Below are 18370 nucleotides of genomic sequence, written 5' to 3'. Positions count from 1 at the left end.
TGAGTAGTCTAACTTCATTTTTGAATTGCACGAGAATGGGGGAGATATGTCATCTCCTGATCACTCCTGTTGTATAGGTTAACGCCCTACTTTAGGGTGATATGGACTGTCAAGGGTTGAACTCCATCTTATCCGCAGACAGGGATGCCAACCGACTTGCACCGCATGGTCCACAAAGACCATGCACATTGCGTGACAATGCAAAACCTTGAACTGAGGCTCTCTCCCCTCTTGTCTGACCTTGGCGCGCTGCATGTGCGTGTCCACTCTACCCCACTTCAGGGGGGAATCAAGGCGTCCACTTTCCCCAAATTCAGTGGGGGGGAGAAGAGATCAAGGGCATCCACTCTCCCCAAATTCGGGGAGGGGGAAATCAAGGGCCTCCACTCTCCCCCACTTCAGGGGGGTAGCCAAGGGCGTCCACTCTCCCCCACTTCAGGGGGGTAATCAGGGGCATCCACTCTCCCCAGCTATCTCAATACAAACAACCAGCAAATATTTAAATGTTTAATCAGGGGCGTCCACTCTCAGGGGGTTAGTCAAGGGCGTCCACTCTCCCCCACTTCAGGGGGGTAGTCAAGGGCCTCCACTCTCCCCAGCTTTCTCAATACAAACAACCAGCAAGTATTTAAATGTTTAATCAGGGGCATCCCCCCTCCCCCACTTCAGGGGGGTAGTCAAGGGCGTCCACTCTCCCCAGCTTTCTCAATACAAACAACCAGCAAATATTTAAATGTTTAATCAGGGGCATCCCCCCTCCCCCACTTCAGGGGGGTAGTCAAGGGCATCCACTCTCCCCAGCTTTCTCAATACAAACAACCAGCAAGTATTTAAATGTTTAATCAGGGGCATCCCCCCTCCCCCACTTCAGGGGGGTAGTCAAGGGCATCCACTCTCCCCAGCTTTCTCAATACAAACAACCAGCAAATATTTAAATGTTTAATCAGGGGCATCCCCCCTCCCCCACTTCAGGGGGGTAGTCAAGGGCATCCACTCTCCCCAGCTTTCTCAATACAAACAACCAGCAAGTATTTAAATGTTTAATCAGGGGCATCCCCCCTCCCCCACTTCAGGGGGGTAGTCAAGGGCATCCACTCTCCCCAGCTTTCTCAATACAAACAACCAGCAAATATTTAAATGTTTATTTTTTGTGTAGCTTGATACAAACCATCTGGTCAGTAACCGTTGAGGTTTCGAGATGGAGACACACTGCTGTACAGAATGTACAAGGCATCTTCCTCACATGTACAATATTCAATATTTACAATTGCTGAGCACAACAGTTTCACACAAGAAGACACATTTCTTAACAAAATCCAAAACTCATCTAGGAAAAAAAACATGGTAAAACTGCAGTGAGCTTTGTTTTCAAAAATGACAAAAACATTACTGTCCCAGACAGAACAAAATATTTTGATTGGACAATTTTGTGCACCAAAAATTACTGTGAAATGACATGAATATGGACAGTCATACAACACACAGACATGGGTCTGATAAATTAGATGGAACTTGGACCCAAATGGTACAAAAATGGTACAAAAATGGTACAAAAGCCTAGCAACAATAGGGGCTCTTGTAGACGTAATGTCAACCTCAAACACCAGCCATATTAAATCGGGCTGCCATGATTAAGTAAAATTCAAACATAAACATGTTATACTAAAAATAGTTAAAAGTTGTCTTTAAATGTGAAATTGACATGATTTGGAATAAATTTAACTCTGATGTTGAATAGACTTTTAATGCTAAGTCAGCATTGTTGTAGCTCCATATATTCAAAGAGAACATACAGAACAAATGTTATTTTCCTATTATAGAAAAGAAATGTGTTTATTAAAAGATGACTTATTAGACTATAACATAATAATTTTGTTGCTTAATCCTATATGACGGCAGTAGGTAAATAATTGAGTCTGGACCAAACAATCCAGTGATTGGCATCATGAGCATCAATCTACCCAATATCCCTTAGTCGTCTCTTACATACAATAATAAAGATTCATGACTAGCATCGTGGTTTGTATCCAAAATTGACACCACATGTCCACTGTGTTAGTTTTGAACTCTCCATCCTAGAATATGTTAAAATATCTTCAAATAAATTTCAAACTTGATTGTTAATTATTTTAACTTCATAAAGGAATCATTTTTATTAACATATATAAGTTTATAAACTTTAGGACTATCAACAAGCCAATCTAACTTAAACAATTAACAATGAACAGTTTTAAAATCAAATACTTTGTAAAAACTATTTTTGAGAAAAGAATATGTGTTTTATTTAGAACAATCATATCTTAACAGACTTAACTTCCTCAAATTAATCTAGCAATATATACAAAGAATACAAACGTAGGGAATATAATAGTTCATAAATGATACTGTGTTGCTCAATTAACTCACTTGTCACACCTCAACTTTCCAATTTCATCACCCCTCAATATTAAATATCAACCTGAAAGAAATCTGGAATTGTATTCTCAGAATCACAAACTGGAACTTTTCCCACCAAAAGTCCTCATCTGATATGGCAACAAAACACAACCAATTTCAACTGTTAATGAATTGTGAGATACAAGATTACGACCATGGTCACACTGTAACATTCATCAAGCTTTCTTTTTTATTGGAGGGGGGTCAATAGATTTTGTGCTGTCAGGAGGTTGAAAGATATAATCATTTATAAAAAAATAATGGAAAACTTCCAATTTCAATTATTTTGTTTGCACTCTTCTCACATTTCATCATGATTAGTAATTTAGGAGTTTTTAAGATAAATTTTCAATTCTTTCATTATATTAGTTATTCACCTTTAACAAATCATTTGCCTTATTTGGAAAACTTGTTTGAAGTGACATCACTTCTGACATGACAGTATCATATGTGGTATGTCCTATAATGCAGCGCACAATACACACCAGTACAAGACCTTATGGCATAGAATTGATGTGGTGCAAGCAGCATCTGTTAATTGAGCAGAACAGTATCCTTCCACATACAAGAGAGCATCTCAGCACGAGAACATCGCCACCAATCTCACAACATAAATTAAACATCCAAGCTCACCAACACATACATATCACAATAGCTGTCTTGGCATGTTAGTAATGGAGGCATGCAGCACGTCCTTCTGACACCTTACAAAATGTTATTCAAATAGTGTCACAAATTTGATAGTAAATGAAAATACATTGAGTAGAAAAGAATACTTGTGATAATTATTACTAATAAAAGCATCATGTCTGCCGTGGCGGAGGAATTTTTTAATTTATTACATTGAATTTCATACTAAACAAATGGTTGAGTTGGGTTCAAGAACTTCAATTCCGCTTGAAGGAGTATTTCAGTTATATCATGACATTTATGGAAAGCCTGAAGTGATACAGGTCATACGCCTACAATTTCAGGGACATAATTATGTATTCAACAAGACCTGTTGGTTTTGTTCAAATTCTTTTTTTTATTAAAAAAAAACAAATATGAAAAAAATAAAAAATAACATAAAAAATAATAATAATAAAAAAATATTTATATCCATATATGCACCAACGGTTCCTAGAACTGCATTTCTTATCCTTTTAATTCTTTATTTAATTCTTATCAGAAAATATTTGTATGGGGAAACTTTCCGATTACAGGATAAGACCAACCAGTTTGACAGTTCGGTTTCACCAGTGAGATCAGTTGCAACACAAAACATCTCTACAGACAACATGGTGTGGATGACCAGAGGCATTAAAATACTAACAAAACTAAAATGAAGTTTACAACAATCTGTCAAACTATCCCAAGCAAATTCCTGATACAGTATCTATCTGTCCCTGGTAGTTTCGGGACATGATATGGTAGGAGCTGATATATTGAGAAGAACTTGGAACACAAACATGTTAGTTTATTTTCCACAATTATTAATGAAAGACAGACGCCTGATATTAGTTCCCCATCCTCTTTATATTCCATCTGACATACAAAAATGTTATAATGAAACAAAAATTGAAACACCAAAAAGATAATATTTATCTTTAAGATCATATCTGCTGTAAGTCATTCTTATTTGCTATGTCATATTTGGCTGAGTGACATGAACACAAGATTATTACACAGTGTTCAAACATAGGATGAGAAATCAGGGGTCCTTGTGATAACCCTAATGTTTATAATAGCTAAAATGGATAGAATTATCATTAAACCACCTGCATGTCATCAAAAATGAGGAGGCTACTGTAACTTGATAATGCCCTAATATTGCTTGACGACAGGCCATTATCACTCCCGTTGTTAGGTGACGTCATAGGATAGGGATAGGTGATGTCACGTTCAATGGTGACGTCATCTGGTTTGTTCTATGACGTTTCCATATTTGTAAAAGGTGGTCAGTGACATTCATATTGATTGCAGTAAATGTTTCAAAACCGATATTGTTGTTTCTTTTTATTTGATGACAAATTTCATCTATTTTAGCTATAATAACGGTAACACTCTTTTTCAGGGCATTATCATTTGCAGAAACCCTCAGTCTTTTCAACTGCCATCCTTCGTCGGGCAGAAGACCTCGGGCTTCTGCAAATGATAATGCACTGAAAAATAGCGTTACCCTTATAGTGTTCAAACATAGGATAAGAAATCAGAGGGCCCCTGTGATAACCCTAATGTTTAATATTACAGATCTAGGGGTTCAAGCCCCCCTACAAATTCCAAATGCTTCTATGAAGCAAGGTTATTGACCAAACTAACTAAATACTAACGATGACACATTATCTTGGAATAAAATCACAATCTTTTTTACCATCTGATACTAGAATTTCTTGAACATTTTTGGGTATATTCCACAAACATTAAATCTGTAGTACAATATATCATTAAGGTAAGTGTTTAACACATTAAGTGTTTTTCATGATATTACATTTTAAAAGCATCAATGACTCTGATATACAATAGTAACCAAAGCCAGCCTATTTACAAATAAATAAGTGTGAATAATACTGAAATTTGAGTCTGAGACAGCGTTCTTGAAATATTATGAATACTAACTTATCATTATTCCCTCCCAATGTATCATGTGGTGGAAGTGGTCAGGTTTGGATTTGTCACAAGTTGACTGCAATGAGCAAAACTGTCAACAACGATGAGATGAAAGACTGAAAATCTTCATAACCTCCTACTAATCAAGATCTGTCCTTGACGAAAATATGGCCACATGTCTTATTGATTCAAATGGCATTCGAGTCATTCATTGCCATCCGTCTTGGTTGTCTCCCTTTACAAGATGGCCGCCATCTCCATCAGATTTGAGTTTCAGCTATGAGCTGTATGATAACATGCCATAATTGTGTTCGTATCTGACTGATAAAACTAATCTAAAACTATAACCTTCAAATAGTCCAACCATGACAAGTCTAGAACTGTCGTACATCAGAGCTCAAACTTCTAGAGTGCCTCGGCACATTAAGAAGTTCAATGACAGTTCATATATATCTGGCTTGCTGTCTCAAAGTCATAAACAACCTGGATTCCATATCTGCTGTTCAATCCATGATAAGGGCCTTCCTGCATCGAAAGCCCTGATTATGGACTGAAATAATCGTATCACAGTCTTGCAAAATAATTATCAATGCAAATCTGGTATGGCTATTCCATACAAAAATATTCATCCAGCAATCTCACAGGTCATTTTATCATTCTCACAAAAAGGTCACCGTTGTCATTCTGATTGTCTCTCAAATGTAAATATCGAGTCAAACATTGTGTCAAACATCGAGTAACACTGAGTCAAACAGTTTCCAACTCTTCAAGAAACCAACAAGCTTGGATCCTCTACATCATCTTCAGGGGGAGCTAACTTGCATCTGAATCAACAATCTCCCCTTCGCTCTCTCCACTATCAACATCATCGGTGTCATCACTGGCCTCGGGTGTGTCATCGTCCATGACGTCGCCAGTCAGGGCAACACGGGCGTAATCATCCGTGTCGATAGACTTGCAGAAGTGGACAGCGTACTTGAGTTTTTCCCGCAGGACAGTCTTGCAGGAGTAGCGTGGCATCTTCAGCAGGAAGAAGCAGGTGTAGCTCTCTGGGAGGAAGTGGTCTGGTGGATTGTACTTGTCCAACACCTGCAGATGAACCCTCATATCAATACTAGAAAGTGTACACTGTCAAATACTCAATGTATTATATCTCCATCCTATTATGACAATATCCAGGACCCAATCCCCACAATATCTTTCAACTTCCATTTTGAAATAGTCAAATATCAATGCAAAGTTACTGATAATGTATGTTGGTTTGTTGTTTAAAGCCACACTCACCAATATTCCAGCTATATGACGGCAGTCTGTAAATAATCGCGTCTGGACCAGACAATCCAGTGATTGACATCATGACTAGCGATCCACCCAATTGGGAAACGATGACATGCATCAAACCAAGTCAGCGAGCCAGACCACCTGATCCCATTAGTCGTCTCTTATGGCATGCATGGGTCGCTGAAGACCTATTCTCTACCCGGATCTTTACGAGTCTACTGATAATGTCATCCTGTTTGAAGGAGAACTAACTAACCTGCAAGACAAAGTCTCTTCCTCTGAAGTCGGCGATGGTTCTCGGTAGTCGTGTCCGACCCCAGACGAAGCGGAGGAACAGTGACCTCTCAGCATTGGTGAACTCCTCCATGACCTCCCAGAACCACTGGATGAGTGGCGCCGTGGCATCGATGCCCTTGTACGTCGCCACTGACTTCAGCAGGTTCAGTGGAATGTCTGGGCTGCCACACACCTGCACAGATGTTACACAGATGTTACACAGATGTTACATAGATGTTACACAGATGTTACACTGATGTTACACAGATGTTACACAGATGTTACATAGATGTTACACAGATGTTACATACATATTAAAGACATTACACAGGAATGTATTAGTCACATATAGCCTACAAAGTGAAGGTGCCAACAATGGTCAATTGTAAGCAGAAACTGAAGCAGCGACATCACCACATTTCAGTTCCTCCACCCCCAAAAACATGCTTCTAGATAAAGTTAAATATAGGCACTACCAATCCACTTTTACCTTTTGAAAAATATTGAACTGAATGTGTGTTTCATAACATGTCTTAACACAGCCGCCATATATCACAGATAAAATACACATTACATAGGCAAAGATGAACAATAAAGTTTGATGACACACTGACAGCTGGACTCACCATAGTCTCGAGTTCGAATCCAGTGAAGAGAGACAGGAGAGGCACCGGGATCACCTTACTCATCCCCTCTCTCACCCACTTCACCTGCAGGTCGAACTCGTGCAGTCTGAAAACACACGTCACAGGTGAGTACACAAAACATCATAGAGACTGACATCTTATACACTGTATACTAAATAGGGGAACATGTGTAACACAACGGAAGAAAGAGTGCAACATCCCAGCCATGTCACAGAGGCCTGTCATTACCAAGTAAACCAATGGTTTGAAGCATGAGCACTACTGGGGCACAATACCCGTCAAGATCCGGGTTAGAATTGTCTTCAGCAACCCATGCTTGCTGTAACAGGCAACTAATGGGATCGGATGGTCAGGTCACTGACTTGGTTGATGCATGTCATCATATCTAAATTGCATAGATCGATGCTCATGATGTCAATCACTGGATTTTCTGGTCCAGATTTGATTATACACAGTCCACTGTCATATAGCTGGAATATTGCTGAGGACAGCTTAAACAACAAACAAATAAACAAACAAACAAACAAACAAACAAACACTGGCACAATGACAAACTGTATCAGCTAACCTAACCATCAGGGCCCATTGAACTAAGTAATCATTGTGCTAAGATTGTTGTAAGCATATCGCAAAGTATGGGAGTTATCGTCCCAGCGCTAAGATCGCTCTGTGGAAGGAACCTTGACATTCATCAGTCAGCTCTGGGATAAGCAAGAGTAATGGGCGCCTTTTCAGCTCTGGAATCCCCAAAAGGATGAATACACCCTTACTTACATGTAAATACTTGGAATTTATTGGTCAATGATGTTTTGATAAATTCCATGTATCCTGCCACATCAGTGTGTACAACTGGTAAAAATAGTCGCCATCATGGCATCTGACATTGTTATGAGAGCTGCAATTTCTGTATTTCAAGCTCGTTACAGAGAAACAATATCACATAATGTACATCAACACTGACTTTGATGAATGTCTTCTGGAGCTCTCCTGGCAATAGGGAAACAATATAGTCAGTCAACTCCCTTGTCTAGGGAAGATGAAAATTACGCAACACAAGCCACACCCATTCTGTTATCAAACAAAGACACTACACATGCTGTCTGCATCCCGATGCTGTGTACCTGTAGTTCATGGCCAGCTTGATATACTCGGCGCGGTTGTCGGACATGATGCGCGCGTACTTGGAGCTGAGCTGGATCTCCTGGCCCGTGGCGCTGGGGATGCTGAACGGCATCTCGTTGATCTTCAGGGTCTCCCCATCCATCTCCTTGATGCACATCAGCCCTGCAGACACACAAGCTCATACGTCACACAGCCAGCAGGGGAGCCAGTCGGAGATGAAACATCACATTGAACAATGTAAAACATGCACCAGTGCAACCTAATCTTTTTGTCTTTTTGTACCAAGCGCATGTACAAAAAAAAAACATTTGTGTCTGACTGAACATAGTGAATTTCTACATAAAAAATCCCAGTGTTGTTGAATTTGTCATACTTTCTTGGGCTTGACGTCATCAAACTGTCGATATGGTGGATATCAAACAAGATTATGTGCACATATTTCTATTATGTTTTACATCAATATGATAAATATATTAAGACTAGTTTATGCATCTACCACGTCTATGTTTCAACTCTGATAGATTTATTGGACCAGGGAACGACCTGGTTCTGTCTGGTGCAACTTGCTTTTCCTGTCAGCATGCACCTGGTGCATATTACCAGGTAAATCAAGTTCCTTAAATCTAGCCATGCATTATGTGTTAAGTCACGCAACCAACGATTGATGGACTGTGATTCTGCACTGTGAATAACTGCATCACAGACCACTGGGTTCAAGTAGTTTGGTCATGACAAAGATTCCTAACACAGGACTATACATCTTTTTCTGCCTCTCTCAGGCAAAACATGTGCAGCAAGATGGTAAGACCCTAGCTCACCTGGAACAAAGTCCTTGTCCACCTCTGTCAGGTCGGAGATGGTTAGTGGCAGGCCAGCCAGTTGTTTCCATGCAGGCTCGGCAATGTTGAGACTCAGGGGGCTGCCGCTCCGGATTGCAATACCGATCAATATTCCTGTAGTGGAGAGAACCAAGGAATAAAACCTTACCAGTCAGACTGATTCTGTCAGGTTCCGTCAAACAGATCGAGGAAGAAACCATCCCTTCCCAACCCAGAGAGATACACCACCAAATGACGCGTCAGGGATCGAACACCAGATGTTCCGCACTCAGGGTGGACGCTCTACCACTAGACCACGGAGGCGGTCTACATCCCATTTACAGTTTGTGTCAAGGTGTAAGTCTACTTGTCCTGGCATCTTTGCCAGTAGATTCTAATTTGAAACCTACGGACTATTATCAGTTGGAAACATAAGGACTTTTCTCAGTTGGCTTATTGGGAATACTTTCTACCTTTGAAATCCTATAAAGTGGAAATTCTAAGCAGTGGGAATGACTCTGGCGAGAAGACGGGCTGGGACTTTTGTTGGAGGAGCTGAACCATTTCTTTTGTACAAGACATTTATCCCGGACATCCAACAAACAATGTCCAGCTAATGATGTCTTTATTTTTTCAAGGTAGGACAAAATAATTTTTAGTACCCACCCATCCCCCCTCCCCCTCCCCCTCTCCCTCCCCCTCCCTCCAATTATAAACGGTTGGTCCCTTAATAGTTACTGGTGTATAAGAGGGTATTTATCAATACATTAGTTAAGTGAGGTACTCCGGTTCTGACTCACCGAGGAAGCGGAACATGTTCTGGTGCAGGGGCTGCTTCATCATAGGGTTGAGGAGGAAGCAGTCTCGGTTGGCTCCGGACTCATCCCGGCCGTTCGGCGTCACAATGAGGAGTGGTAGGGAGCCGTTCTGGAGCTCGTCACACATTTCGGCAATAGACTCGCTGTATCCACCTCCACAATCATCAACACTCTCACCTAGATCGGGGGCATAGTTCATTGTTATCTGACTTCCACAAATTACACAAAATTCAATTTTTAGCTTTCATATATTTCACAGTGTTCATCTGGAAATATACAATCATGGCTCACTTGCACAAAGCAAACTAAGGGCTAATTGATTAATTAGGAGATGACATTCTGTGTTTTCAATGTAGAGCTAGGCTACTAGATTTAATCATGCTTAACTGAATATGGAACCAAATGCACAGCCAATAATTGTACATTAAGAAAGACCCCCTTTCAAAAAATATTACCATCTGCAGTGAGTTATGTCTTAGTTCGTAGTACTGAGACTGATCTGCTACACAGAACCACTAATAGAATGTTTGAGCAAGCACACCCAGTATGCCAAAGTAAGAGAAACATGTAGGACTAGCCCAATCTTCCCTCCACTCACCTACAAACTTGACCTTCCACACTCTGTGAGGCAGCATGAGACTGTCCGGCCCAAACACAGCCATCTTGGCTCCCATCTGGCCAAACACTGACTTGGTGCCGTCAGGACCGGCATAGCCACCCTTGCTGCGAGACCGCTTCACCTGGGAAGAGCAACAACAACAAACTATAACATTTGTTTGCTTCGTTTGTTTGTTGTTTAACGCAGCACTCGGCAATATTACAGCTATATGACAGCAGCTCTGTTAATAATTGAGCCTGGACCAGTCAATCCAGTGATTGACATCATGAGCATTGATCCACGCAATTGGGATACGATGACATGCATCAACCAAGTCAGCGTGCCTGACCACCCGATCCCGTTAGTTAATTCTGCTGGAAGAAAAGGTTAACAGTCCAAATTAAATGGAAGCCACAAATGTGCACTCACAAAGTCACAGATTTAGAATCGAACACAGAAATGATTCAACAAAATATGTTTCCATATTCACTCATAGTATTCATACAGACAGACAACATGGACGCAGTATTTGCCAAATAACTTCTAACTTCTTATGACAAGGATGAAGTAGTGAGGACCTATTCTGACCCAGACTCCCTGCAGGGATGATGTGTGAAAACTCCCACCTGTATTCTGTTGAGCTCCACCACAGGGCCGTGTTGTTTGTCTCGCACCATGGTGGCCTGTACGACCTTGCGGAAAGAGGTCTCCTGGAAAACACACATCATATTACACACATATATATATTTCAAATATATATACCAAAGAACATTCTGTCCACAAACAATGCTAAATCTCTCAACAAACTCCTTCACGATATAGCTGGTACATATTGACCACAGAAGGACAGAAGTGGGAAGGGTGTTTTGACCAGAGTTGTACACACAAGCACAACAATACAAACCATTCCTCTACATTCACTTCATCTGTTGTCACATTCACTGTTGTTTAACGCAGCACTATTCCACCTATATGATGAGAGTATGGACCAGACAAACCAGTGGTTGATATTATGGGCAACGTCCATCAATCCTGACCAACCGATCCATTAAGTTACCTCTTATGGCCAGCATGGGTCGCTGGGAATGAATTCGGAATCTGGAATCCACATGGAAACTCACACTTAGAAATAAGAGTGTCCAGATCTGCACTCGTTTAGACATTGGTCCACTGATCCATCTGTCCATTCATTCATTTATCCATACATTTAACCACCCATTTAACCATAAATTCTTTCAACCGTCCATTTCACTTATTCATCAATCTCTTCAACCATCCTCCCATCCATTTCTTATCCATTTACACATTCATCTCTCCCCCATTTGCCAGCACAACTCCCTCCTGCAGGGAACTGACCTTGGCTGTGGACACGAGGACTCCCCGGAGGGCGTCCAGACCCGTAGCAGCATCCCCAATCTCCTCATCCCTTCCTCCGTCCTGCATGTCAAACATGGGGATGGATGGACAGAAGAGGTCGGAGAAGTGGTGCAGAAGGACCAGCCTGTTGCGGAGCGTGGTGACCTCGAGGCCCATCAAGTGGTTGTACTCCATGGGAATGATGGTGGGCAGCTTCCCTGCACTCACAGGCTTGTGTGTGGACCAGGCCAGACTGTGGGCTGACCCGCACGCCACGCGGTTGATCTTCTTGCCTGCAACACAAGCTTAGAGTGTACAATGTTCCACGTGGTAAGATTATTTCTGCACTTAAACCCAAACAATCCATGTGTTTAATCCAATTGCTCTGATTAAATTAGGTTAAAGAGGTAAGTCTGAAATCTATTTAAGGCACAGCGCTTTTATTTGGTAGCCATAGATGACTGATGATGATCATCATCATCACTATGACATTTCATTTCCGTTAAATATTGAGTCAATCAAATTGAGAAATGCTACTTTATGTATGCTCTCAAAAGAGGATATTATGATCAACAGACTAATTAGTTTGTTATAACATTGTGAAGTCACCTTGCAGCGCCGCCACCAGCCTGGGTCTCTGTATGGCGTTTGTTGTACCGTCTCCCAGCTGTCCCTCATCGTTGTCTCCCCACGTGTACACCTCACCTGGTGATGGAGATACACAACTCACAAGTCTTCTTCAATATAACTTACATCAGTTCTATATAGAGATCTATCACAGACCATTAAAATACCACAGGTCTGAGTACACCCATAGGTCGGAGTACTGCCACAGGTCTGAGTACTGCCACAGATCTGAGTACTGCCACAGGTCTGAGTACTGCCACAGATCTAAGTACTGCCACATATCTAAGTACTGCCACATGTTTGAGTACTGCCACAGATAAGAGTACTGCCACAGGTCTGAGTACTGCCACAGGTCTGAGTACTGCCACAGGTCTGAGTACTGCCACAGATCTGAGTACTGCCACAGGTCTGAGTACTGCCACAGGTCTGAGTACTGCCACAGATCTGAGTACTGCCACAGATCTGAGTTCTGCCACAGGTCTGAGTACTGCCACAGATCTGAGTTCTGCCACAGATCTCAGTACTGCCACAGAACTGAGCCATTCCTGAACTTGTGCATTGCTTGTATGATTTGACTGATCAATGATCTCAACACAGATAGGTATTTGCTGATCAAACAGCATCCAAGAAGCTGACAGAGACAGATGAGTGATGTAGATTACAGCTTCTTACCAGCATCAGAGCAGGCCACACAATGCAGAGATCCACACGCCACATCAATGATCTTCTTGCCCTGGAGTGCCGACACCCGGCGGGGGCGGCGGACGTGATCGTCTGTACCGTGACCCAGTCGGTGGTAGTCTCCCTTGCCCCTGAAAAGCAATTTGGATGCTTAAGTCAAAATGCAATTAAGGGAGGGATAACACAGAAAAAAAAGGGGATCATCAAAATTTGATACAGCTAAAAAAGCTCTAAGACTAACCCCACCAGCCCACCCAAACCTAAGAAGTGACCAGTCCCTTATTTCTTTCCACCACTATCACAATGATGTCTTGTCTTGTCATACCAAGCAATTGTTTGCCACTGTAGCCGTTCTCGTTTTTGTAGCCACTATAATGCATCCAGCACCTATCATGTATAGACAGTCCCTGACTTAGTGAGAGCCACGGAGAACTGAGACCCACACTCACCATGTATAGACAGTCCCTGACTTAGTGAGAGCCACGGAGAACTGGGACCCACACTCACCATGTATAGACAGACCCTCACTTGGTGAGATCCACGGAGAACTGAGACCCACACTCACCATGTATAGACAGCCCCTGACTTGGTGAGATCCACGGAGAACTGAGACCCACACTCACCATGTATAGACAGACCCTGACTTGGTGAGATCCACGGAGAACTGAGACCCACACTCACCATGTATAGACAGCCCCTGACTTGGTGAGATCCACGGAGAACTGGGACCCACACTCACCATGTATAGACAGCCCCTGACTTGGTGAGGGCCACGGAGAACTGGGACCCACACTCACCATGTATAGACAGACCCTGACTTTGTGAGGGCCACGGAGAACTGGGACCCACACTCACCATGTATAGACAGCCCCTGACTTGGTGAGGGCCACGGAGAACTGGGACCCACACTCACCATGTATAGACAGCCCCTGACTTGGTGAGGGCCACGGAGAACTGAGACCCACACTCACCATGTATAGACAGCCCCTGACTTGGTGAGGGCCACGGAGAACTGGGACCCACACTCACCATGTATAGACAGCCCCTGACTTGGTCGGAGAACTGGGACCCACACTCACCATGTATAGACAGCCCCTGACTTGGTGAGGGCCACGGAGAACTGAGACCCACACTCACCATGTATAGACAGCCCCTGACTTGGTGAGGGCCACGGAGAACTGGGACCCACACTCACCATGTATAGACAGCCCCTGACTTGGTGAGGGCCACGGAGAACTGGGACCCACACTCACCATGTATAGACAGCCCCTGACTTGGTGAGGGCCACGGAGAACTGGGACCCACACTCACCATGTATAGACAGCCCCTGACTTGGTGAGGGCCACGGAGAACTGGGACCCACACTCACCATGTATAGACAGCCCCTGACTTGGTGAGGGCCACCGAGAACTGGGACCCACACTCACCATGTATAGACAGCCCCTGACTTGGTGAGGGCCACGGAGAACTGAGACCCACACTCACCATGTATAGACAGCCCCTGACTTAGTGAGGGCCACGGAGAACTGGGACCCACACTCACCATGTATAGACAGCCCCTGACTTGGTGAGGGCCACCTAGAACTGGGACCCACACTCACCATGTATAGACAGCCCCTGACTTGGTGAGGGCCACGGAGAACTGAGACCCACACTCACCATGTATAGACAGCCCCTGACTTAGTGAGGGCCACGGAGAACTGGGACCCACACTCACCATGTATAGACAGCCCCTGACTTTGTGAGGGCCACGGAGAACTGGGACCCACACTCACCATGTATAGACAGCCCCTGACTTGGTGAGGGCCACGGAGAACTGGGACCCACACTCACCATGTATAGACAGCCCCTGACTTGGTGAGGGCCACGGAGAACTGGGACCCACACTCACCATGTATAGACAGCCCCTGACTTGGTGAGGGCCACGGAGAACTGGGACCCACACTCACCATGTATAGACAGCCCCTGACTTGGTCGGAGAACTGGGACCCACACTCACCATGTATAGACAGCCCCTGACTTGGTGAGGGCCACGGAGAACTGAGACCCACACTCACCATGTATAGACAGCCCCTGACTTGGTGAGGGCCACGGAGAACTGGGACCCACACTCACCATGTATAGACAGCCCCTGACTTGGTGAGGGCCACGGAGAACTGGGACCCACACTCACCATGTATAGACAGCCCCTGACTTGGTGAGGGCCACGGAGAACTGGGACCCACACTCACCATGTATAGACAGCCCCTGACTTGGTGAGGGCCACGGAGAACTGGGACCCACACTCACCATGTATAGACAGCCCCTGACTTGGTGAGGGCCACCGAGAACTGGGACCCACACTCACCATGTATAGACAGCCCCTGACTTGGTGAGGGCCACGGAGAACTGAGACCCACACTCACCATGTATAGACAGCCCCTGACTTAGTGAGGGCCACGGAGAACTGGGACCCACACTCACCATGTATAGACAGCCCCTGACTTGGTGAGGGCCACCGAGAACTGGGACCCACACTCACCATGTATAGACAGCCCCTGACTTGGTGAGGGCCACGGAGAACTGAGACCCACACTCACCATGTATAGACAGCCCCTGACTTAGTGAGGGCCACGGAGAACTGGGACCCACACTCACCATGTATAGACAGCCCCTGACTTGGTGAGGGCCACCGAGAACTGGGACCCACACTCACCATGTATAGACAGCCCCTGACTTGGTGAGGGCCACGGAGAACTGGGACCCACACTCCACCTTGATGACCCCCAGGCCCTGGAGAGACTCGATCTTCACCGGTACCTTGCAGCCGTCACTCCCTCCACGACCTGACACACACACACATTGTACATTAGCTTATTGCTGCACAAGTCAAAGGTTCTGAGTTACACTAAAAAAAGCAGATGTTCAAACAACTTCACCACTTCAAGAATGGCACAGGGCTCCAAATAGTTATTGGAGCCATTGAGTATTTACTCACAAGTTATCATTCACATTGGGTACTGATATTTTTCGTGGGGTATTCAATTTATACTACTCAACTTTTCATAAGGATAATCAGTTACATCAGATATATTTAAATATATATTTGACATATGAGAATCAGTTTTGTGTATTAAGAAAAGATAGAAAATGTCCCTATCGAAAATAGAGTAGTATATATTTACTCTCTTTGGTCTAGTCTATTGGGTTTTGTTGAAGATAATTCTACTTCTATGCTGTTTCAGGAAACTTCTAAGAGTATGTGCTCTCGGGCTGCCTCGAGTGAGTCACATGTCACCTCATGACCTCATAGCAGTGATACATGTTGCAATGTTTGTTTGTTTGTTGTTTAACGCGGCACTCAGCAATATTTCAGCTATATGACGTCGGTCTGTGAGTAATCAAGTCTGGACCAGTCAATCCAGTGATTGACATCATGAGCATCGATCTAAGCACTTGGGATACGATGACATGAAAAAACCGAGTCAGCGAGCCTGACCACCCGTACCAGTGTTACGAGTGAGATGTCGCACATCTGTGTGTTATTCACTGCAGTAGAGTTCATGTATATGTGATGCTGCATTCAGTCAGTAAAAATAGATTTGTAAAGAGATTCATGTGACCCGATAACCTGGGACCTTGCTCTTAATATTAAGCCTGATTATTACTCAATACTGCGTTAAAAGAAACAACAAAAAAACAAAACAAAAAACAACAAATAAACACACACAGGTCTCAAAATAAAGATATAGTTACATTGGTCCAAGTAACTTTGGGTTCACAAGTCGAATAAATTTCATTATGGACGTTAAAATTGGAACAGCTTATATCAATGTTAAGCATTGTTAAGCAATGTTTTCAGAAGCATTGTACAATTTTTTTAACAATTCGTAGATGTATTTTCTTAACCCAACTGTGTAACTGAAGAGGCTTTCTTAAGTAAAACCTATAACAATCTCTTGAGGAACTTGTAATATGAATTGACTTCTATGAGTCTAAAGTTGAAGATCTGTCTACTGAAAGAATGTCGTACCAAGTTTGCCATAGTCTCCGTCTCCCCACGACCAGACACAGTCGTCCTCTGTGATGCATAGACTCTGAGCATCCCCGCTCCCACACGCCACGTCAGTCACACGCGTCGTCTTCAGGGTCTCAACCTGAGGTCAACAAGCAACAGATGACCCATTAGGTGTCACAACACGAATATAAGTAGCACTGGGTTATTAAAGCTTCCTCTAGAAGTTAGTTAGTCCACCTCACATATCGGGTATATGGAAGTCATCAGCTCTTGACTGAGCTAGTCTCTGACTTACCAGCCTAGGTCTTGGTTGGTCTTCACTGTCTCCATGTCCGAGTCGCCCGTAACGACCTTTCCCCCAGGTATACAGTTCTCCATTAGACGTGATGCAGGCGCTGTGTGCTCCCCCTGCCGAGATGTCGATCACCTCCTTCCCTCGCAGAGACTCTATCACACGTGGCCGGTCACAAGGGCTGGAACAGTCAGTGACAAGCTTTACAATCTTACCCAGAAAACAAAATGCTTTCAGGCTGCAAAAAATGTGGAATACAATCCAATATCCCTCATATCTACTCTTCACACCTTCTACTTGGCTCTCCCTCCCTCAACAACTCAACTCCGCCTTCAGACCCCGCCCTCAGACCTCCCCATCTCCTCCACTCACCTTCCATTTCAATCTCATCTTCTCCCTCCCTCAACACCTCAACTCCGCCTTCAGACCCCGCCCTCAGACCTCCCCATCTCCTCCACTCACCTTCCATTTCAATCTCATCTTCTCCCTCCCTCAACAACTCAACCCCACCCCTCAGACCACACCCTCCTCTCACCTTCTATTTCCGTGTCCCAGCTTGCCATCTTCTCCCTCCCCCCACGAGTACACCTCGCCCTCGGAGGACAGCGCCAGACAGTGTTTGCCTCCCGAGTTGACAGCAACCTTCTTGATGAACACGTGTTGTATGGACTCCAGTAGTGTAGGAGTGGACACAGACTCGGTGCCACCAATACCCAGGCGGCCTCCGGCTCCATAGCCAGTACCATACACCTGTACACAGAACCACGGTGTATCAACTCTCACACAGGTACCAACACAAACTACGGGCAGAACCAGAAATACCCCATAGCGT

At 43.9% G+C, this 18370-nt stretch overlaps 1 protein-coding gene across 1 annotated transcript in view; it reads right to left on the bottom strand.

Annotated features, from left to right (window-relative positions):
• Positions 1-1093: 1093 nt before the first annotated feature.
• LOC139449611 (E3 ubiquitin-protein ligase HERC2-like) overlaps positions 1094-18370 on the bottom strand; it is a 147877-nt gene continuing 130600 nt past the window's right edge. The window contains exons 67-81 of the mRNA XM_071231085.1: positions 18074-18288; positions 17542-17719; positions 17262-17385; positions 15945-16074; positions 13241-13380; positions 12551-12646; positions 11942-12234; positions 11212-11295; positions 10586-10727; positions 9970-10164; positions 9170-9304; positions 8351-8513; positions 7209-7314; positions 6563-6775; positions 1094-6114 (exon numbers count right to left, since the gene is read on the bottom strand). Coding sequence (XP_071087186.1) covers positions 5839-6114; positions 6563-6775; positions 7209-7314; positions 8351-8513; positions 9170-9304; positions 9970-10164; positions 10586-10727; positions 11212-11295; positions 11942-12234; positions 12551-12646; positions 13241-13380; positions 15945-16074; positions 17262-17385; positions 17542-17719; positions 18074-18288 — 2490 coding nt within the window. The 3' untranslated portion in view covers positions 1094-5838. The remainder of the gene's footprint in view (positions 6115-6562; positions 6776-7208; positions 7315-8350; positions 8514-9169; positions 9305-9969; positions 10165-10585; positions 10728-11211; positions 11296-11941; positions 12235-12550; positions 12647-13240; positions 13381-15944; positions 16075-17261; positions 17386-17541; positions 17720-18073; positions 18289-18370) is intronic.

This window comes from Haliotis cracherodii, unplaced genomic scaffold, assembly GCF_022045235.1.
Source record: "Haliotis cracherodii isolate W230 unplaced genomic scaffold, xgHalCrac1.p SCAF_8, whole genome shotgun sequence".
In the NCBI taxonomy this organism is placed as follows: domain Eukaryota; kingdom Metazoa; phylum Mollusca; class Gastropoda; order Lepetellida; family Haliotidae; genus Haliotis; species Haliotis cracherodii.
Note: the sequence above shows the minus strand (reverse complement) of the source record. Positions and strands in the feature narration are given on the sequence as shown.